At 43.1% G+C, this 23,334-nt stretch overlaps 1 protein-coding gene across 1 annotated transcript in view; it reads left to right on the top strand.

Annotated features, from left to right (window-relative positions):
• LOC137623859 (uncharacterized) overlaps positions 1-23,334 on the top strand; it is a 166,246-nt gene that overhangs the window by 7,604 nt on the left and 135,308 nt on the right. The window contains exons 2-3 of the mRNA XM_068354670.1: positions 5,155-5,339; positions 8,545-8,673. Coding sequence (XP_068210771.1) covers positions 5,155-5,339; positions 8,545-8,673 — 314 coding nt within the window. The remainder of the gene's footprint in view (positions 1-5,154; positions 5,340-8,544; positions 8,674-23,334) is intronic.

Raw genomic sequence — 23,334 nt, 5'->3', positions numbered from 1 at the left:
TTTAGTAACAGATGTGTTTAATGTCAGTCTTTGTCTGATAAAGAGTGGAATGAGTTTGATCGTTATGTTAAGCGACTAGAGAAGGATAGGCTCATAAGAGCTAGATCTACCAGCGTTGTTTCAAATAGTCTGATAGTCATATTCCTTCTAATGTACATCATGATAATATTCCTATTCCTGATCCTAAGGCAGTAGTCCCAGGTCCCGCTATGGTGTCGGAGGTAAGTGAACTTTCTTTAAAGGATGTGATGGCTGGTATTTCAGCCTTAGGTGCACAGGTTCTTTCCCTGACTTCGAAAAAAGAAGTTATGTGGGTTGCAGTGCGTGGCTTGCAAAGCAAGCTTGTGAATAGTGAAAGTGAAGTGGAGGGTGCGTCCATTCGTGTCCGTCATAATCCCAGCCCGGGAGCTTTTCCATGCTCCCCAACCCCTGGGAGAAGGAATGTCGAAAGGCGAAAGGATATGTCAGACCTTGATCAGCAAACGGACGTCCCCTCGAGCGATCCTGTTGACGTTTCCCAGGACGCTCTCCCTCGCTGCAGGAAAGGCGAGGTTAGAAAGTGTTCGTCCTTGTCGGATGACGCGAAACTGCGACGTGGTTGGCGTCAACCGCTTCTCTCTAGGCCGCTCAAGAGACGTATGTCTCCTGCTAAACCATCCTGTAGTAACTGGAGCTCACCAGAAGATTTTCTTTCGGTAGAAGACGACGTGCCAGCGCCAAAACAGTTGCATAAGGTACTTAGTTCTTCGGAGGAAGAGGTTGCTCATTTTACGTCTGTGCACGCTTCTCCCCCTCCCCAAGATTGGGAGATGTCGCAATGACTTTCCCCTGGTGGTCACCCGATTACAGTTGACGCTCCCTTGCAGTGATCCTTATACAGTTCAGCTAGCGATAAGAATCGTGACGCTCCTTCGCAGCAGTCTGGACGCGCGCAGGACGCGCCACAAGTGTCAGATTTGTCCGAGTTGAAGAGGTCAATTATGTCTCTGTTTGATACATACAGTTCACGAACAGACGTATATCGTAAAGAACCAAAGGACATCAACAGACTGAGGAAAGGATCTGCCGCTAACCTTGGCGTTATCGGACAGCAATTCATTCCTGCGCTCAGCAACGCTCCTTCGCAGAGATCGGGACGCGTTTCAGGAAGCGACAAGGTTCTGGACGCTCCCTCGCGGCATGCTGGACGCATGCATTACGCTGAAAGCTTACGCTTACAGCAACCTGGATGCATGCAGCAAGATAGACATATGCTTGCATGATGTTCCATCACAGCCTGAGGAGGTTTTTCTGGAAGACGATAATCGACAAGAAGAGGCGGTTTTGTCTCCCTCCCATTCGACTCAGGGGATCGATATTCTCTAAGCCGAAGTTTTAGAAGAGGAATCCCAGGATACAATGCAGGCAGCTGACCTTAAAGTTACTGACGGTCCTAACAACACTGTATCCAGAGGACTTTGCTCAGCCCATGCCTCAGCGTCTACCCTCTCAGTTTTTGAAGGGCAGACCCCGTAAACCATCCTCCTTCAAGAAAATGGTTCTGGCTAGATCGGTTAAGAGAGCTTTCACAACTCTCAATCAATGGACGTCCAAGAGAAAGGATCTAGGAAAAGCCGCCTTTTCCTTTCCACCTACTAGACTGGCCTCTAGATCTAGTGTGTGGTATGAGACTGGGGAAGTTTTCAGTTTGGGAGTTCCTGCTTCCTCCCAGGGAGACATCTCCAGACTTGTCGACGCCTCACGCAGGTCAGCCATGAGCAAGTCGAAGGTTATGTGGTCCACTTCTGAAATGGACCATATGCTGAAGGGCGTCTTGAGGACGATAGAAGTCTTCAGCCTTATGGACTGGAATCTCGGGGCTCTCGCAGAGGCCACTGACCCCAAGAACCAGGCTCAGATGCATCTGATTGCCTGTCTTGATAAGGCCGTGAGGGATGGCTCCATCGAACTCTCTGCCCTTTTCATGGCATGAGTTCTTAAAAAGAGGGCTATGTTATGTTCCTTCTTATCTTCAGGTTTGACCCTTGCTCAGAGATCTGAACTTTTATTTGCTCCTTTGGGTATTCATCTTTTCCCTCCTGACTTAGTGAAAGACTTGTCGGCAGCTCTGGCACAACAGGCTACGCAAGAGCTTATCTCTAGGACTGCTAAGAAAGTCCTCCCTGCCAGCTTTTTAGCAAGGAAGCAAAAGGAAGCTCCTCCCACTCACCAGCCCTTTCGTGGGAGAGCCCCTTCAAGGAGAACGCAGAGAATTGCTGGTGGAGGTCAAGCTCGCAGATTCCCAAGACAGTAACCCAAATCAAGGAAGTGAGACATGCAATCTCCAGACACTAGTGGGAGCCAGGCTATCCCACTTTTGGCGAGAGTGGAATCAAAGGGGGGCGGACGTCTGGACAATCGATGTCCTCAAGGAGGGATACATGATCCCCTTCCTGAGAATGCCTCCCATGTCGTCGAAACCCTTAGAGTTCACAACAACCTACTCAGGGAACAAGGCAGCAGCTCTTCAAGAACAAGTCAATCTTATGCTGTCGAAATCAGCCATAGAAGTGGTAGAGGACACCTCCTCGGAGGGGTTTTACAACAGACTTTTCTTAGTCCCGAAGAACTTGGGGGGATGGAGACCTGTTCTGGACGTCAATCCTTTGAGCAAGTTCGTCAGCAAAGTAAAATTTGCCATGCTAACTTCTGCGTCAGTCCTTGCAAGCACCAGACAGGGAGACTGGATGGTGTCATTGGATCTGCAGGACGCGTATTTCCACATCCCGATACACCCGAACCACTGAAAGTTTCTAAGTTTCGTGTTCCTCAAAACCACGTATCAGTTCAAAGCACTCTGTTTTGAACTGAGCACGGCTCCCTATGTTTTTACCCGAGTGGTTGCCAACATGGCTCGCTGGCTTCACCTAAAGGGAGTAAGGATTTCTTTGTACCTAGACGACTGGCTACTCAGAGCAGAATCACAAGAGAAGTGTCTGGAGGCTCTTCAAATTACAATGTCATTAACAAAGCAGTTAGGTCTGAAGGTGAACCTGGCCAAATCTCAACTAACACCCTCACAGAATATCATTTATCTGGGGATGAGAATTCACTCAGCGGTTTTTCGGGCTTTCCCAGTCCTGAAACGTATTCTAGATTGCCTAGTAAAGGTGCGACATTTCCTAGACGTACGGTCCTGCTCGGTGAGAGAATGGATGAGTTTTCTGGGCACCCTCTCATCAATCGAACAGTTCGTTTCCCTGGGAAGGCTTCATTTATGGCCTCTACAATTTCATCTGGCAAAGTTTTGGACGAGAGGTGAAAGTCTAGAAAAGTGGATGCCGATATCTCTGGGGATCAGGAATTACTTGAGTTGGTGGGACGATGCCAACAAACTCCAGGAAGGCCTCGAACTGTATCAGAGGAACCCCGACCTAGTGTTGAACTCCGATGCCAACACTCGGGAAGGCCGAGATATCGGGACTGTGGGTAGAGACTCAGAGGAAATGGCACATCAATGTCAAGGAGCTAGTGGCCATTCACCTAGCCCTCATTCACTTTCAGAAGGAAGTCCAAGGAAGATTGGTTCAGATCAACGCAGACAACACCACTGCGTTGGCTTACATCAAAAAACAGGGAGGCACTCGTTCGGATTCACTTTACGAGGCTGCAAGAGACCTACTACTGTGGGCGAAAGCGAGGGACATAACCCTGATAACTCGCTTCATAGAAGGGGAAAAGAACGTCAGGGCGGATCTTCTCAGCAGGGGAAGGCAAGTTCTAACTACAGAGTGGACCCTACATCACGAGGTGTGCACCAACCTTTGGTTGTTGTGGGGTCAACCCTCGATAGACCTCTTCGCCACTCAAATGACAAAGAGGTTGCCAATGTATTGCTCTCCAGTCCCAGACCAGGAAGCAGCCGCAGTGGACGCTTTTCTCTTGAACTAGGAGGGTCTAAATATGTACGCTATTCTACCATTCAAGATCCTGGACAGAGTCCTGAAAAACCTCTTCAGATTCTTGGTTGTCTTTTATTTACACTTATGTTCAGTTTTGACAAGGTATCTATGTAAAGACAACTGTTTTTGCCTTTTATCTCAAATGGCATGAAAATGTCTGTAAAAATCACATGTGTGTGGTGTATTGGCCTGAATGATTTTGTGTTGTCTTGTTGATACTTGCCCACAAAATATGCATTTGGGCCAAAATTATTCTCGCAGGTTGATACATTGATCGTAAATCAATTTGAATTGCAATGTTCGTGTACCAATGTTCTTGCTTTCAAAGTTACTCTTAAACAGAAGTGATATGGTATACAGTATGCCATTTGTGTACATGTTATATCTGAAGTGACACTCCTCAAACCAGATAGAAGCTTAATGACCAAGCTTCCCCAGTCAAGGATATGAAATCATAGTTTCACCTTCTGGTCAGATTTTGATTCTAAAGTTTTTAAGGTAATATCTTCTTATAGGGAAATGCCCTGCTAAATTGAGTTTCTCTCTTAGTTTAAGTTTTTATTCTTATTCTTATATTCTTGTTACTTTAATGATTTATTGCTAATGACTGGCCTTGTCCTTATGCTATGTAATTGTTAGTAATATATATCTTTTCTTGTATGTATACTGTACTTATATGTTTTATTTTTAGATTTAAAATTTTGCCTGGATGCAATGAAAAATTTCAGAAATTCTTTCAAGTTTATTATGACTTTTTGTATTTTTTATTCAGTATAGTAAATGAATGGATCATGAAAATCACATTGTGAGAATTATGATTGATACAATTCAGACCTGAAATATGTAAATCACTTTCCTATAAAGATGAGAATTTTTCTCTATTATATAGTTGATATAAGTCAGACCAAAAATATGGAAGTCACTTTCCAATAGTGAAGAGAATTTTTTCCATCAAACTTGAAATATGTGAGTCACTTTCCTATAGTGAAAAGAATATTTTCCCTTACATCTTAAATATGTGAGTCACTTCCTATAGTGAAGAGATTTTTTCCATTACACCTTAAATGTGAGTCACTTTCCTATAGTGAAGGGAATTTTTTTCCATTACACTTTCGATATGTGTGATTTTCTATAGTGAAAAGAATTTTTTCCATTCTCCTTACATATGTATCACTTTCTTATAGTGAAGATGATTTTTCTCCTTGCATTCCAGGGGAAGTTCTAGGCGCACTGTGTCAACAAGATGGTGGTGTTACATACGCTTCCTGTCGTTCAGAAGTTTTAGAATTGGTGAGAAGCAATCTCGAACGACAGGTGACAGATGATGAAGCGTCAAGAAGTGAACACGAAAGCACAAGACACTTGATGGAAAAATTATCTGCTGGATCAAGAGAAAGGGTAAGAATGTCTTCCTTATTTTTTCATCAAATAAGTCATACCTTAGAAATAACAGAATTGAATTAAACAGCTAAGGATAAGGTTTTGAAAGGGTCAGAAATAGAAGAAATTTTTGAAGGTGGAATATGATAATTTTATCATGAAAGGACACTTGTAAAAGGAAGTACTTAAAGTGAAGATAGTGTTCTAGATAGAAAGCAAAAACTAGCTAGCTGATTGATTAAATGTGTCCTCACAATGTACAAACCACATTGTTTACATATATGCTTTATTGCATAAAAAACATAATCATTTGAGTAATTTGGTCATGAGTTATCTTCTCTGGTAGATCACCCTTACCACTCTTTACTTGCATTCTCACATTTGTCTGCCAGCTGGCTCAGCTATAGAAGATGCAGCCCCGCAAATGGCATCTTTAACTAATAATAGCTATATCTTCTTCACTTAATGTCTTTCAAAACAAAACTAGTATAATCTGGAATTTTTCTTATTGCTAGAATGAATTACAGTATGTGATTAGAGCACAGGTTATCTGTCTTTTATTCACATTCAACATTCATAACTGTTAAGGAGAAGCAGGGATTTTGTGATCATGATTTTCTGACTTTTAAAATATTTCCAATTTTTTTCTCTTACTCTACTACAAATCAGATGAAGCTTTTTGTCTGATAAGCATATTAATGTTTACCTAATCTTCCTATTAAGAAGAGAATGTGCAATATTTAGTATAATTGACCTAACCATTTTAATTTTATTGGATTTGTTCCTAATAGATGTTTACTCCTGCTGAGTAATATAATAATACCCTGACCTACTTATGGTGAGTAATATGTCATTATTTGGTTCCAGGAAATGTGACGAAAGTCAATTTTCGATGTAAGTCCTCTGTATGGTAAATGACTAAGTAGTTGAAACCTACTTCATTTAAAAAGACCAGATACAATGTTAATGCAATGTAAGTTGGCTTACTATTTTAATTTTTTCTGGGAGCGAGCTTGCGATGTCGCTCTTTGACTCGCTTTCACCTTCACTTTTTGCTGGCCTTTTTAAAAGGAACCTATCTAGGGATGTTTGCTTTTGTCTCCCCTTCAAAATGTTACGAAAATGACGTACACTAGTGTTGTCACAAAAGGCTAACGCACGACCACATGCCAACTTGTCCGGGTGCCTCTTTTCCATAAAATCAGAAAACTCCTCCCACTCCGCTAACATGTCTCTGATTTCCTTCGTAGAAAGGCAGTCCTCCTCTTCCACCTCCTCCTTGCTGCTGATCTCCTGCAACACCTCTTAATGTTGCATCTCTTGGAGCTCGATCAATTCCTGTGTCGTGAGCTCTTCCTGATGCTCCTCGACAAGGTCGTTCACGTCTGCCTCATCTACTTCCAGCCCCATGGACTTTCCAAGAGACACGATTTCATCCACCACAATAGGTTCGGGTTCATCAGGGTTTGGCGTATCGAACCCTTCAAAGTCCCTCTCAGTGACGGAAGCTGGCCACAATTTCTTCCATCCTAAATTAAGAGTTCTTCGTGTGACACCCTGCTATGCATCGTCAATAATTTTTAAGCAATGGATGATAATGAAATGTTCCCTATAAAATTCACGAAGGGTGAGATTGGTGTTGTCTGTGACATTGAAGCATTTCTTGAACAAATGCTTTGTGTACAGTTTTTTAAAGTTGGAAATTACTTGTTGGTCCATGGGCTGGAGGAATGGCGTGGTGTTGGGTGGGAGATATAGGACCCTGATTAACCTATACTCATCAAGAATGTCCTCTTCAAAACCAGGGGCATTGTCAAGGACCAGGAGACATTTCATTGGCAGGCTTTTCTCGGCCAAAAATTTTCTGACCGCTGGACCAAAGCACAGATTAACCCATTCTGTGAGGAAATTCTGCGTAACCCAAGCCTTAGCATTAGCGCACCAAATCACTTGCAGTTAGCACATGGGTTTACTGAGTGGTACACCAGCAGTGGCTTGACCTTACAGTCACCGCTGGCATTGGCACACAAGGCTAGAGTTAACCGGTCCTTCATGGGTTTATGGCCCGTTAGTCTCTTCTCCTCTACCATGATGAATGTCCTCTTGGGCATCTTCTTCCAGAAAAGGCAAGTTTCATCACAGCTGAACACTTGTTGGGGGATGTATCCTTGTTCTGAGGCGAATGTTTTGACGTAGTCCGCCGCAGCTTTCGAATCGGAACCTGCTGCTTCCCCATGCCTCACAACCGAGTGTATCTAGGTCTCTGCTTGTTTTGTGAAGATTTGATATTTCATACTATAGTTTTGTATTTTTTTTCTCTTAGTTGTTCCTTTTAAAAAGAAAATAAATATTTTTTCTTGTTTTTATGAAGACAGAATTTCATTCTAGAACCTTTCACCAATGTGTCCCCTTCTCAGCCACTTTTTTTTCTTAGTAGTATTTTTTTTTAATCTTCCTAAGTTATTTACTGTATCATAGTTTTTTTCTCCCACACTGTATCCTGTTGTCAGATTTAAATAAATTATAATGTTTTCCTTTCACCTAATGTTCTGTTATTTTACTTATATGCAGCAAGTTCAAGGCAGGATAAATAAAAGGAGGAAGTAAGGTTCTAGCTGGGACCCCTTGCCCAGTATAAATCAAGGGGTGGTGCCCAGTGCTCCGTTCTCTTGACCTGTTACCTAGATGTTTAGGTATTCCACCGTTGTATATTTTTTTTGTGTAGTGAACGTTGGGTTGTGGTCGGCATTCGGACACTAGGCAGTTTGGGTTCTACCTCTGGCCACCGTCCGCAAACCACTACAACGCTTCCAAATCAGGATGGGGAGGTCATTCAGAAGATGCAAATGTAAAGTTCTTGTGTAAAAGATAGTCATAAACTGATTTTACCATAGAAATACCGTAATAATAATGAATGCTGTTAAGTTACACTTTTTGCCTCAGTCACCATGTAAGTCCAAGATTTAAGGTCAAATTGGGAGCCAAGTGGCCTGTCGTATGGATGGGGCTTGCTCGCCACCCTCCAGACAACTACTACCTCCTCATTGTAGATTTTAATAGCCGAGTTCCACCCAAACTGGAATCATATTCCTAAGAAAGGACTCAGGTTTGTGTAGTTAGAAAAATACAAATTACTTCTCTATTTTTTCATTTCGAAGCACAGATATTTCAAGCGGTGGTGATGTATTCTCCTATTTTTAAAGCTTTTTTCTTTTCTTTACAGAGGGATAGTGGTGATGCAGCTCAGATTTTTCATGATACTGCAGGGTGGCGCAACTTGGAGACAAATATGAAATGTTTAGAAAATATGATTTATGGCAGTGGTTGCAAGTTTCTCCCTTACATTGATCAGGTAGGAAGTAAACATTAGATGTTAGAGCAGTATCTTCAAACTGTGGTTTCAGGTCTTATCTCTTATGTAGTTTATAATAGTAAAACTTTTCAGTGTAAACAAATTTACTTACAGCATTATGTTTGTTCCTACATGAATACAAATCTTTCTTCTTTAATAGAAGTATGAAAGCTGGAATTTATCTGATAAAATTTATGAGGTGGTGATATTTACAGCCAGGTGGAAGTGTTATGCCTGCCCACCTGACAAGCCACTGAGCAGCCAGATAGATTTCACCTAAAAAGAAGTATGGATGTACTTTCTGTGTCTTCAATACCTGACTGTTTTAATTTGTTCTGCTTCCTCCTCTCTCATGTGATGTCAATGTGACTGTGATGGATGTCCCACGTACAGACAATGTTAAGCCCGGCTTTAACTGCTGAAAGTTTAAGAGTAGAGAGTATATGGACCCCCATCTCTTGTGCCCTTGTGCAGGCGGCATGACTGTTCGTAGTCATCCCTGTTACGAGTGCAAGTTGTGGCTTCCTTTGCAGTGGTCTGAGCTTTGTTGGAGGAGGAAGAAGACTGACTATCTTGTGGTGACATGGATTAGCTCATGCTCCTCCTCTAAGTACTGGTAGAACTGCCATTCGCCTGCTAATGGCATCGTAAAAGTGGTGAGGAAAGTCATTTTGCACCCTGCTTATATGGAAGAGATGGAGAAAGACATGAGATTGAAGCTGTGCTGGGCTAGAAGCTGATACTAGGACACACGCTTTAGAATGAGTGAGGGCAAGGTCTTCTTCCATTAAGAATTTCAAATGACATACAAAATATCATGCGACATGTCCATCGTATTGCCGAGTCTTAGGCTCGTGAGTAGTGTAGCGGTCATATCGTATATGATCCTCGATGAAGGGAAAAGGAGGGAATGCTTGACAGACCTCAGGACTCTAGCAACATTCCCATGGGGGTCGAGTTCCTTGGTGGGGGGGGAGATCTTTTGATGCTACTTCAGAGCCTTAGGCTGGTCCTGCAAAGGGGAAAATGTCCGAGCTTTTGAGTCTGAAATCTAGCTAAAGACTGAGTGATAGCTTTTTAATGCAGAGAAGCTCCACTCAAGCAAAGTATCCCTTTTTACGATGCCACTAGCAGACGAAGGGTAGTACTATTGGTATTTAAAGGAAGAGCATCAGCAAATCCGAATGCCATCCGTTGTGTGGCAATTTGGAACACACAAGATAATTTGAAACCAAACTTGTCTATAGACAGTTGAGTAATCAGTAGACCAGATAAGTGGATGGAAAGGCTAAGGTATTTAAAGGAACTGCTGCGTTGGAAGGTGGCCCAAATACCACTGATGTCCCTGGAACTGAAGAGCAGCTTATAGGGAGATATTTTAGAATTTGAGTTCTGGATCAATTATGAATCAAACTGATCCATCGAAGGCAATAACCAGAGTTTAAGAAGCCTTTCCGTCACACATTAAAGTGAGGAGTCACTGATCCTACTCTGTACCCCTGGTGATTGAGTGAGTCTGGTGAAGAGTCATTGATGCTACTCCATGCCTCCCGTGATTGAGCATGTTCTTGCATGCCTAGATGCATACCTGCTTGGCCAATTACAAAGGTACTGTGAAATAGTACCCCTTTGCCTGTAGACATGAGTTGCAAAGGTGGAATTGTTGTTCTTCAACATTACTGGATGACATTAGACCTCATTGGGGAGATAGCAAAAAACATTGCTTAGACTTCCAGTAGGCTGAAAAGCAGGTCTTTAACTTCCATGAACCACTTCCCCAATGTGTTCATGTACACCAAGTGTGCCCCACTATCCTCAGATTCGTCTGAGAATGGCAGAATCCCTAGGGGTGGGGTTCAAGGGGAACTCCCCTGGAGAGAAAATAATCAATTAACCATCAAGCCTGATCTTCCCACGTTTCCTATTCCACTGAAATCATATGGTAGGGAAATTGCTGGCTGGTTACCTGTGGTGCCTCCTAAAATTCTTGAGCAATTGCTGATGTGGAAGGCTGTGTAGAATGATTTCTCCATGACAAGAGAATTTTCAGAGGACCTTGCTAACGTCCAGCCACAAGTTCTTGGTCGTGCTGGAATGACTGCACTACTTCCCTCCATTTGCTGAAACGAATAAGTTATCAGTATAATTTGGTCCCGTATTTCTTCCTGGCCGTGTGGGTTATTCATTGAACACAATTCTCATATCGTGGAAAAAGGAGGTCAGCTGTGTCGGTACTGGAGTATTCCCTCTTGGAGACTGATGGGACAAGATGATTGTCAAGAAAACCCAAGAGTGACTTGGTCGAGTTGGTACCAAAAAGGCAAAAGGCAAGCTGAAGCTCTGGTTTTGAACTGAAAACCAAAGCCTAGAGGACTAGGAAATAATTTTGACAAACCTAGGAATGGGTAGTATCTAGATTTACATATTCTTCAGGTACAGTGAGTGCAAGAAATCTTCATGGTGGCCAACTATATGGTACTTGCCCTCTTCATTTTAAACGACAAGGTAGATCAACAGGCCCTAGTCTAATTCACTGGAAGAGTTAATTGTAAAGACTTACAGAACCATCTTTAAGATTTTGAGTGCATTTCTCTGTCCTGTTCCTTTGGGATCCAAAGGTCCACTAGTAATATGGCTGCTGTGTCAGAAATGTCCGTATCTTCTGCCTGTTTAGGGAATGTCCTCTTCCAAGTTGAAGCAAAGTATGTGACCTCATCAAACCAAAGGTGGAACAAGAAGCTGCTAAAGAAGGCTGACTTGGAAGTGACTTCCATGTCATAAGACATGTCTCTGTTTGGTTGGAAAGGATCTTCCCTGAATATTTTGTGAGCACTATGTACATCTTGATGCTTGTATGAGAGCTGAGATTGCACCTGAGAAATCACTTGTTCCAATTCCTATTGCAAGAATGAGTTGAAAGACCTTGCAACCTAGGAAACTCTTAAGCTTGGGAGGATCCCATGTCCTGGACCGGTTTCCGAGTGTAGGAAACTCTAGGCGAACGAGCAGTTTCAGTGAATCAGATCTCTTTGAAGATTTGTGGTCTGCTAGCACTTAGAAGTAACAGGTGATAGGTGCACCTGTTCCCTGGTAACTCAAAAGTAATGATTAAATCTAAAAATAGAGTGTAAATTCTGATTGCTGCTACTTATTATGTGGTTCCAGATTGTGAGGAACAAGTGCAAAAAGACTTGTCTTGCTTGTAGAGACCATAATTGGAATGTTCCTGTGTAGATGAAACACAAAAGGAAAGAACGTGAAGAAGTCTTGGCACTTGTGATGGTACGATCTCATAACCCGAAAGTCACTGAAGAACAGACACGAGGTGTCTAGTCCCATGAGTCCAACGAGCACATACTATACCTGAACCGCGTGCTGAAACGAAAACATATTCTCGGGGAAGGGATTGTTCCAGATATATAAGCAGTAGCCTTACGTACGAGACGAGAATGTACTAGGATAATCCTCCAAAGTATACAAGTTTTCAGTATGCACCAAAACTCCCATGCATACACTGGGAGAGATTGATCAGGGGTATTTTTTTCTCTCAGCTGGGCGAGAGGAGAAGACCAAAAACTTAGTGAGTAATCATACCAAGACTGCTCAAGCTGTGATGGAGAGTTTGGACACTAAAGGTAATCTGGAACAAAATGCGTGGACCTTTGCATGTAGAGGGCATATGCATGAGTATTGTTCTCATAAAGCATATGTGCATTATGACTGTGCTTGTGGCTGATCGTGTTTAGTAAGCTTGTGCGTGTGGACAGTTGTTAGCGTAGACGATTGTATTCATCAAGCTCATGTGTGCGGACTATCGTTGGTGGAGACAATCTTGCTCCTGGGATAGTGTTCGTGAAGCTCGTGCACATAGAAGTTCATGCATGTAACCATTGTTTTTCTGGATAATCTTGGGTGTTCGCAATTAACCATCTACCAAGGCACTTCCCCCAATTTTGGGGGATAGCCGACATAAAAAAAAGAACAAAAGGGACTTTTCTTCTCTTAGTTCCTCCCAGCCTGACGAGGGATTCAGCCGAGATTTGTTGGTACTGCAAGGGTACCATAGCCCACCTTCCCCTGTTATCCACCACAAATGAAGCTTCATATGCCAAATCCCCTACTGCTGCTACCTCAGCGGTCACCAAGGCGACTGTAGGAGTCAGCAGATCCTATCGGAACTGCGTCACAATCACTTGCCTTTCATTCCTATTTCTAGCACGCTCTCTTGCCTCTCTCACATCTATCCTCCTATCACCTAGAGCTTTCTTCACTCCATCCATCCACCCAAACCTTGGCTTTCTTCTTCTACTTCTCCCATCAACTCTTGGATTTATCACCTCCTCAGCAGACAGTCATTTTCCATTCTCTCTACATGGCCAAATCACCTTAACACATTTATATACACTAGCTGGTAATTCCTTTTTAACACCTGTCCTCACTATCCCTACTTCGTTCCCAGCACTTTACATCTTTCATTCACTCACTGATGTACATGTACTTTCACTCTACCATTTGCAGCAACAACAGACCCCAAGTACTTAAACTCATCTACTTCCTCAAGTAACTCTATTCAGTATGATATTCAACCTAGCACCACCCTCCCTTCTCATGTATCTCATAACCTTACTTATATCCACATTAACTCTCAACTACTTTCTCTTACACACCCTCCCAAACACTGTCTCTAACCTACCTTGCTTCTCTACCGAGTCTGTAATCATTACCGTAGAATGTGCAAACAACAACTGATTCACCTCCCACTCAGGATCACTCGCATCTATTAGTTTCAATCCTCGATCAAGCACCTGAGCATTCACCTCCCTCACAACTTCAACAAACAATTTGAACAACCATGGCGACATCACACATCCCTGTCTTGGCCCCATTCTCTCTGGAAACCACTCACTCTCTTCATTTCCCATCCTAACTCGGGATTAACTGCTTATGTATAAACTCTTCACTACATGCAACAACCTTCCACTAATTCTGTATAACCTCATCACATTCCACATCACTTCCCTATCAACTCTTATCATAAACTTTCTCCAGAGCCATGAGGGCAACATACCCCTCCTTACCTTTTGCTAATTATTTCTTGCATATCTGCCTACCTAAAAATCCATACATCCCCTACCTCTTCTAAAAAACCCTTGCATTCTCTGTTCTATCCTTAATCCCATTAATTAATACTACCATACACTTTTCCAACCACACTCAACAAACTAATATCCCTTGAATTTCAACATTCATGCACATCTCTCTTACCTTTGTATAGTGGAACAATATATGCACACACCCAGTCCACTGGTACCATTGACAACATGAAACATATACAGTATTAAACACTCTCACCAATCATTCAAGTACAGTCACACCCCTTTCCTTTAATATCCCAGACCTCACACCATCCACACCAGGTGCTTTTCCTGATCTTGTTCCATCTAGTGCTCTCTTCACTTCCTCTCTTGTAATATCTCTGTCATTCTCATCTCCCATTACTGCCACCTCAACACTTGCACCAGCAATTATGTCTGCCTCCCAGTTATCCTTAACATTCAGCAACCTTCCAAAATATTCAGCCCACGTTCTCCTTCCATTTTCATCTTTTATTGTCTCTTCAATTCTTGATCCACCCCTCCTTACTCTCTTTACTTCTTTCCAAAACCTCTTTTTATTCTCATCATACGAAAGACCCAATTCCTTGCCCCACCTCTAGTCAGCTGCCCGCTTTGCCTCAGCTACCTTACGTTTTACTTCCACATTTTTCTCTTTTTATCTTTCATACTTCTCTATACTATTAACTCAGCAGCCATTCTTCAAATGTCCTCTTTGTTCTATAACTGGATTACAAACCTACGCTATTTATTAGGGGTATTACTTCTGGGGAAGCTGAAAGGATGAGCCATTAAAATTTTAGCGAGGGTTAACTACCCATTCCGCTAGTTAGCTGGGGTACGGGGGCTAGCTTGCTACTGCTTCCGCTCACACAACTGTGATTTAGCTCACTTTGCTTTTGGCTCGGAAGGTGAAACGTCATTGCTGTTCTTCATCCCCACCAAGTTATTTTGGACTGCCATTAATGCGTTTGTTTGTGATTTCTCTTTATTAGTGTGTGTGTGTGTTGATTTCTGCCAACCATGCGTACCTGCCCTGGACCTTAAGGCCGGCACTGCGGTACCTTCATGTCAACCGTGGATACCAATCGTCGCACCCTTTGTCCTGCCTGCCGAGGTGATAGTGAAAACAAGGATAGTAAGTGTCAGGAGTGGTCTACCTTCGAGTGAGAAAGGTTTGGGTGACGGCGGAAGAAGAAGTCCAAGTGGGATATTTCTCCTTCGAAGATTTCTTCAAAAGGGAAAAAACCCAAGGCTGCTTCTTCCGTTTCCCGACCTTCCTCCAAAGATCCTACTCGATCGGCCAATTCCGAGAGACTGTCGAGTAGTATCATAAGTCCTTTAATTTATGGTCAACCCTGGTCCTCGAGAGATGGTGTTGCTTCCCCTAGTAAAGCAGCCCCACCTCTCTCCCCGGGGGAGGCCTTGTGTCTTTCTCCTTTTGTACAAGTGTGGTTGTCCATAGGGGTTCCAGGTCCACCCTGCAAGGACTCCTTGCTACAGCTAGTGTGCTAGTTTGCAGTCTTCTTCTGCTGCTTCTGCCAATGCCTCTGCCTCTTCAGACTCTAAAGCAGTTGCTGCCGACTGCGCTTCCCTTGTTTCTGATCATCCTTCGAGGGAGAAGCAAAGTCTTTCATCTATCTCTCATGCGAGTGTTTCTCTTCGAAGGAGGAGTTCACTCATAGAGACTCCTCTGCAGAGGACTGCTGTTTGAAAAGGTCAGCCTACTGATCCACCAGGCCTCAGAGTACATCATCGATCTCGCAGAGCTCGCCCTCCGCTTCGCCTTAGAGGTGGCCCTTCACCATCGGTGAAAAGTCGCCTCTTCAGCTCTTCAGCCTCGTCTTTGCAGCCTTCCCCGGCAGAGGAGCCTCCTCTTCCATCGTCATCTGGCCCTCGACCTTTGCCCGTTCCTGGACTTTCTCCTGACGACGCTGCTGCTAGTTCTCGGACTTCGGCCTTGGACTCCTCTGTGGATCGCTTGCGATCCCCCTCGGAGAATATTCGCCCTTCCAAAGGGCACATTCCTTTTCCTGCATCTCGTTAACCTTCTGACCTGGCTTCTCCGTTCCTGTCTCGTGATGTTTCAAAACATCAGTCGCCCTCGATAACGCGCCTTCCTTCACAGTGTTTCAGATGGTCGGCTTGCGCCTGTGCGCTCCAACGTGCCAGCGCTCATCAGTGCACCAGTGTTCACCAACATCTCGTCAGTACTCTCAAGCACGCCAGTGCTTTCCGGCGCATCAACGCTCTCCAGCGCAGCAGCGCTCCCCAGCGCAGCAGCGCTCCCCAGCGCAGCAGCGCTTCACCGCTCTCCAGTGCATCAGCGCTCTCCTGCGCTTCAGCGCTTTCCAATGCCCCAGCGATCTCCTGATCACTGGTGCTCTCTAGCATGTTCTCGCCGTTCGAAGAACCAGCAATTGCCGGCTCGCTAGTGCTCGCCAGCTTATCTATGATTGCCTGCACACCTGTGCTCACCAGCTCCCCTCTGTGCATCTGCGCTTTCCTACTCGTCAGCGCTCTCCAGCTTGCAAACGTTCTCCTGCGCATCAGCGCTCTCCAGCTCAAAAGCACTCTCGTGCGCACCAGCAGCTTCCTTTGCGCCAGCGCTCTTCAGCTCGTCAGCGCTTCCCAGCTCTTCAGCGCTCTCCAGCTTGGTAGTGCTTGCATGCACACCCACGCTCATCTGCCCACCCGTGTTCACCTGCGCTCCAGCATTCGCCTGTTCACCAACACTTGCCTGCGCTCCTGCGCTTTCCTGCGCACCAGCACCAGCATTCGCCAGCGCGCCAACACTTTCCTGTGCACTTGTGTAAGAGTCAAAAAGAGCAAAAGGACAAACTTTTTGATAGGTCACAGTTGCCCTATTCCCCTCACTGCAAACGCATTACAGCGCACTCACCAGGAAAAGGAAGAAGAGGCTCCACAGAAGTGTTAAAAGTTTCCGAAGATTCCATCTTCGAAGGCGGACCCACCACATCAGTCATCAGTCGAGACTCCTCACAGGGATCCATTGATCCCTTTCTCTTCAAGATCTCTCTCTGACAGTTCCACCGTCAGCAGACAGCCTTAGTTCAATGCCATGGTCAGAGCAGTTGTGCAAGCCTTCAGGCCTGCTTTATCATCTCGCTCTTTGGAGACCTCACATCATCTGACAGCACCAGAAGGTCTGCAAAGAACCTTGGCTGCTTCTCCCTTGAAGAGAAAAAGAGAGTCTCAAACGAGGTAACATCCCGTATGGTGAAACTGATTCCTGTTAGGCCTTCAAGGCCTGTCCCTCCTGACTCGCCCTCCGGATGATCTCCTGCCTCACCTCTGTCGAGGGAGTTTCGTGAGGTTCGAATTTCCTCTCTTCCACCATCGGAGTAAAATGCTCCTCGCACAGAGAGTTCTCCACCACAGGCAGAAGTCAGGAAGGACAACTCCATCCGGCTTTTTGCTGGAGTCCTATTTCCTTCCCCGGAAGGAATCAGAGGACTGCAAGACACTTTCAAAGTACTCTTCAAGGACCTCTAGCCTTCAGGAATTATCAGTCACTCTAGGAATGTTCACAACCCACACTGAGAGGAGCTCTCTGGGTATAAGAAAGAGACTTTGCTGTCAGTCCCACTTCAGAGGGGGAGCAGGAGTCAAAACATGCCTTCTGGCAAGTCCTGACTCTTATAAGGGTACTCAATGGGTTTACCGACCCGGAGAAACCCCCCCGAGAGGGCAAAGACATGGTCGTAGATCGTGTCTTTGGCACTCAAAAGCCCTCTAAGACCAGTGCAGCCTTGCCCAGGTCTCAAGGGCTAAAGAGTGCCTGGGCAAAGATTGCTCAATAGCTATCTGAGCTCTCCTGCTCTCAACGCCCTGGCTCTACCGCCAAGCTTCTCCCACCTCCTCGTGTCCAGCAGAGGAGGTATTTTGAACTTTTGGACGAGCTTCGTCCAGCACTTTCCACCACTCTCTGGAAGAGATCACCAAGGGAGTCTCTTGATAGGCTCTCCAACCATTAGGTCACTTTCTCGGCAGCCGAGAACCTCAACTCGGAAAAAGTCACAAAGTATGCCATGCAGGCTACTTTGAGACTTAATCTTTGGTTGGGGACCCTGGGAATCCTGGTAAGAACTGAGAAATTTTCCAAGGAACGCACCAGGAAAGCTATGGAAACTTAACTTCTCTCAGGCACTAGCACCATCGAATTTCTCGCCCATCAAGTCTTGAACTTATGGGCGAACACCATCCTGAAACATCAGGATGCTGTGTCTGAGAGATTCCATCAGCAGGTTCTGAATGCTGAGATTGCTAGGCTCAGGAACTCCTCTCTAGTGGGATCCCCTCTTTTTGAGCCAAAAGACATGGAAGAAGCTGCTGAGAGATGTAGGAAGTCTCACCAGGACTCCCTCTTCCATAGGGTTTTGACATCTAAGCCCTATAAACCACTAGCTTCTCAGCAGTCCCGCCCAGCTAAGACCTCGACGAACAAGACAGCAGCAAAGATAGTGGTGTCTAAGAAGCCTTTTCTGACCAAGGACAGGAAAGGCACTAAGTCCTCCAAGGGGGGAAAAGTAGAGGGAGCGGCCTTGGTCGCAAATACTAGGATAGGCATTCCCCCGCTTTTCCACCAGTGGGGGGATTCCTACAAAGTTGCTGGGACAGGTGGAAGCATCTCAGGGCCGAAACCTGGGCAGTCTCCGTGATTCATTCAGGTATCGTGTCCCGTTCACAACATCTTTCCCTCCCCCAATCACGAATCCAGTGTCAATAGACTCCTTTTCGATGGGATCAGCAAATGGGCTAGCCCTCCGGGCAGAAGTCCACACCCTGTTTAAAAAGGGCACTCTCCTGATCCTTGACAAGTCCCCCGGCTTCTTCAGTCAACTCTGTCTTGTGAAAAAGGTGTCTGGAGGCTGGAGACAAATCATCGACCTCTCAGCTCTGAACAAGTTTGTCAAGCAAACTCTGTTCAGCATGGAGACGGCAGACAAGGTCAGACAAGCAGTAAGACCAAGGGACATCATGTGCACATTGGACTTAAAGGACGCGTACTTCCAGATCCCAATCCATCTGTCTTCAATGAAGTACTGTACTTAAGATTCAGCCTAGACAACAGGAAATACCAGTTCAAGATGCTGTGCTTCGATCTTTCCACAGCACCTCGAGTCTTCACCAGAGAGTTCGCCCTAGTGTCATCTTGGGCTCACAGGATTGGCATCCGTCTCCTCCGTTATCTGGATAACTCCCTCTTAATGAGAGAATGCCTTGATGAAGTCATTAAGCTTCAGCACGGCATTTAATTCCCGTGCTGAAACTTGGTGACGGGCAAGAGGGCTCTCGAACTTGGGGAAATTGCTCCCCCAGTTCGAATCTAAATTTCTCTCTTTTACCTTTTTCTTTTTCTCAATACTACTTCGACCTTATCCTAATTTCACAAACTTTCTTTAGTCTTGCTTTCCAAACTCTATGAGAAAAATTTCCCTCATTATATGTGTATATATATTATGTACATATATATTCATTTTTTTTTTTTTTTCTTTTCTCCTATGGCTTGGATGTTTTCACATCCATTGTAGCCCCGGCGGGGATGTTCATACATCCTTTATTGCTGCCTGCTTTGATGAGTGGGAGGAGGTATCACGGTTGGGAGGTGTTTGCATTCAAAGCTATACATGAGAGTATTGGATGATTTCAGCCATCCCGAAGATGGTTTGGACCTTTTTGGCAGAACTATTCTCAAGTGTTGGGTCTTCGGAATCCAGGGGGATCCAATGCTTGGAGTAGGACTCTCGGCTTTTGGCCGGAAGCCCGTCATTATAGATATGGGGAGGATGATTCCATAATTTCTTGGTCTCAGTCCTAACAGGCGGGTTCAGCTTACACCTGTGCCTCTATATCTGTTTTGATGCTATCCTTCGGGTAGGGTATGGAGTGGACCATCTGGGAAGTATACTCTCATTGTGCCGATAGTAGAGAGTGCAAATTTCCTTTCCGACGCGTGATGGCCTAACATTCTCGAGCAGGTACATCAAACTAACTCTTTTCCCTCTCTTTACTATAATGGATTCTTTAACCCTGGATAGGTACGGTCCTCGGACACCCCTTTAATGGTATACTCGGACGCGAACGACCCCGACGCCAAAAAAAATTCTTGAAAAATCAGTTTTTGCAGTAACCTCCTTTTTTCTTTTGCCAAAAAAAACTTCAATGAATGCTTAAAACAACTGTAAAGATAAATACTACTCATCTGCAGAAAAACTATTTATTATAAATATTTTAAAAAATTAAGTAGAAAAAAAAAAGACCTGACATAAAAATTCATAAAAAAAAGGTTTATACATATATACACAAATCCTTTTAGGAATTGATTCTTGAATGTTTAGGACACATCTTGATGTATTTTGGATGAAGTCAGACCCATGGAGGTGAAGATCTGAAATGAGAAAAAAAGGGTAACTTTTTTTGGCCAAAAAAAATTGTCCAAATTTCATGAATTTTTTTGGGTACCCAAATGAAATAGGAAGTGGCTAATTTTTTTAGGGAATAAACATATGTTATCCTAAAATAGAAATATGTAAAAAAATCTTCATTATTTTGTAAATTACATTTATATCAGGGGCCATATCTAAAGGTAATTTTTTGAGTACTTGGAAATTTCGTAAAAAAATACATATATTTATTATATAATATGATATTTATGCAGGTAAAAATATACCAAAATATCACAAATTCTATAGGGAACAAGAATATATATAGATAGGGCAGCTTACGCTTCGGATATGTCCACAAAATGGCCGCCAACCACACTGACTCAGACTCCCTAATCTGCCACTTGAAATGTAGGAAGGGTATGTCAATTTCAAGGTGTTATTTACTAATCTAATTATTATTGGATATGCATAAAAATTGTATGGTGGGTTGCTGGATAATTGTCGATTATTTTAAGACTATAAAATTAAAATTCTGACCCAAAAAAATTTTTTTGAAGGGAAATAAAATCAAAAAAAAAAAATGTAAAACAATATTTTAGCTAAAAAAATTTGATGATATTCAATCAAAAAAAAAGTAAACAAAATTTTCCGACAAATAAACATCTAGAGGAATCATTACTCTGTGATAGTTCCTTAGTACGTAGTAATTTTGAAAGAATTGGGAAAAAACGAAAAAATGGCAATCACCGGAAAATCGAACACATACCTATATATACGCCATATCTGGCTAAAAAAAAGATAGGCATGGGTAGCCAGATCATCTAGAAACACTTTCCAACACTATAAAAATATAAGTTTTGCGACACTACTTGCCAATTCCTTACGGTAACATGACTAAGCAAAAAAATGCAAAACAAATAAAAAGGGGCACTCGTGGAAAAATGGCCATTCTAATATACGGCATCTCAGAAAAAAAAAATTTCAGCCACGTGCTAGGCAAACCATCAAGGCATATTTTCCGACAAATAAACATATAAATGAAATATTACTCTGTGATAGTTCCTTAGTACGTAGTAATTTTGAAAGAAATGGGAAAAAACGAAAAAATGGCAATCACAGGAAAATTGAACACATACTTATATATACGCCATATCTGGCTAAAAAAAAAATAGGCATGGGTAGCCAGATCATCTAGAAACACTTTCCAACACTATAAAAATATAAGTTTTGCGACACTACTTGCCAATTCCTTACGGTAACATGACTAAGCAAAAAAATGCAAAACAAATAAAAAGGGGCACTCGCGGAAAAATGCCCAACATTCTAATATACGGCATCTCAGATAAAAAAAAAAAGACATGCACGTGTTAGCCCAACCATCAAGGCACACTTTCTAACACATAAACATGAAAAAAAAATCAATAATATACGGCAATTCCTTACTACGTAGTAAATTTTTACAAATATTGAAAAAAAAACAGAAATTGGCAACCGCAGTTAAATACCCAATATACCAATAACTACGTCGTATCTGACAAAAACAAAATCACGCATGGGTAGCCAGATCATCTAGACAAACTTTCCAACATTAAAAAAGCAAAAGTTTTACGACACTATTTCGCAATATCTTACGGAAAAATGACTTGGCAAAAAAATTTAAAAAAATTAAAAAGGGACACTCGCGGTAAAATGCCCGACATTCTAATATACGACATCTCAGATAAAAAAACAGACATGCACGTGTTAGCCCAACCATCAAGGCACACTTTCTAACACATAAACATGAAAAAAAAATGAATAATATACGGCAATTCCTTACTACGTAGTAATTTTTACAAATATTGAAAAAAAAAACAGAAATTGGTAACCGCAGTTAAATACCCAATATACCAATAACTACGTCGTATCTGACAAAAACAAAGTCATGCATGGGTAGCCAGATCATCTAGACACACTTTCCAACACTAAACAAGCAAAAGTTTTACGACACTATTTGGCAATATCTTACGGAAAAATGACTTGGCAAAAAAATGAAAAAAAATGAAAAAGGGGCACTCGCGGTAAAATGGTCCACGTGGTGATGAACGACATTTTAACTAAAAAAAAAAACATGCACATGGTAGCCAAACAATCCACCAAGACTTTCCACAACTGATAACCTATACAAGTTGCACCATTCTACGACAATTTCATAATACGTAATAACTTTGATAATTATGCAAACTACCTCAGAAGGGTAAACTCGGACGCGAACGACCCCGACGCGTCTCAGAAATCGGGGAAGGAGTACAGCTACAGCAATGCACATCTGGACACTACTAGAGCGTGTAGGGGAGACACCTCCTGCAGGTCGATCACCCACAAATTCAGTCACAGGGGTGAGTCACGTGAGAAAAACCTGTTTTTTTTTTACGCTCGGGGTCGCAAACGACCCACCGTACCTATCCAGGGTTAAGGAACGAACCCCCATCCCCTGGATACGCTGACTCTCCCCCGGCACTGTTGACGACCTCTGCTAATGTGATAAGGGATAGCTCTGTTGATGACCTCGGAACGGGAAAGGACCATTCTACTGATATTTCTAAATCGAGTAATTTGGGTAACACGAGGAAACTTCGAATCCTCCATGTTACACAAATTTCAATAGAAACAAATTATGATGATCTATGTAAAGCATTTGAATGCTATGGATGCATAAAAGAAATAAGGATGAAACTTGAAGCTGAAACTTGGGATTCATGGATATCTTATAGTAGTTATGACGAAGCATTTAGTGCAATAAGTAATTTGAATAATATTAAAGTTAATAACTTGAATGTCGCGGCTGCTCTCTGCGATAAGGTACCAAAAGATTTAGATGTGTACAGGCCTGCCGATTGGTTGGAAAAAGGCGCAGATTTAGTCATGCCCTCCCAGAGAAATCCAAAACCACCGATGTGGCTTATAGCTGAATCAAAGGGGGTTACAGGGAATTATTTTAAAATATGCAAATTGATTCAGAAAAAAGTAGGAACTATTGCACCAGGCGATATATCTCGTTTCGGAAAAAATAGTTTCCTTATCCATGCCAAATCCAGTACACAGTCGGTAATATTGTCCAATATGAAAATAAATAATGATGACATTAAGTTAGATGT

Source organism: Palaemon carinicauda, chromosome 30, assembly GCF_036898095.1.
Source record: "Palaemon carinicauda isolate YSFRI2023 chromosome 30, ASM3689809v2, whole genome shotgun sequence".
Lineage (NCBI taxonomy): Eukaryota > Metazoa > Arthropoda > Malacostraca > Decapoda > Palaemonidae > Palaemon > Palaemon carinicauda.
Note: the sequence above shows the minus strand (reverse complement) of the source record. Positions and strands in the feature narration are given on the sequence as shown.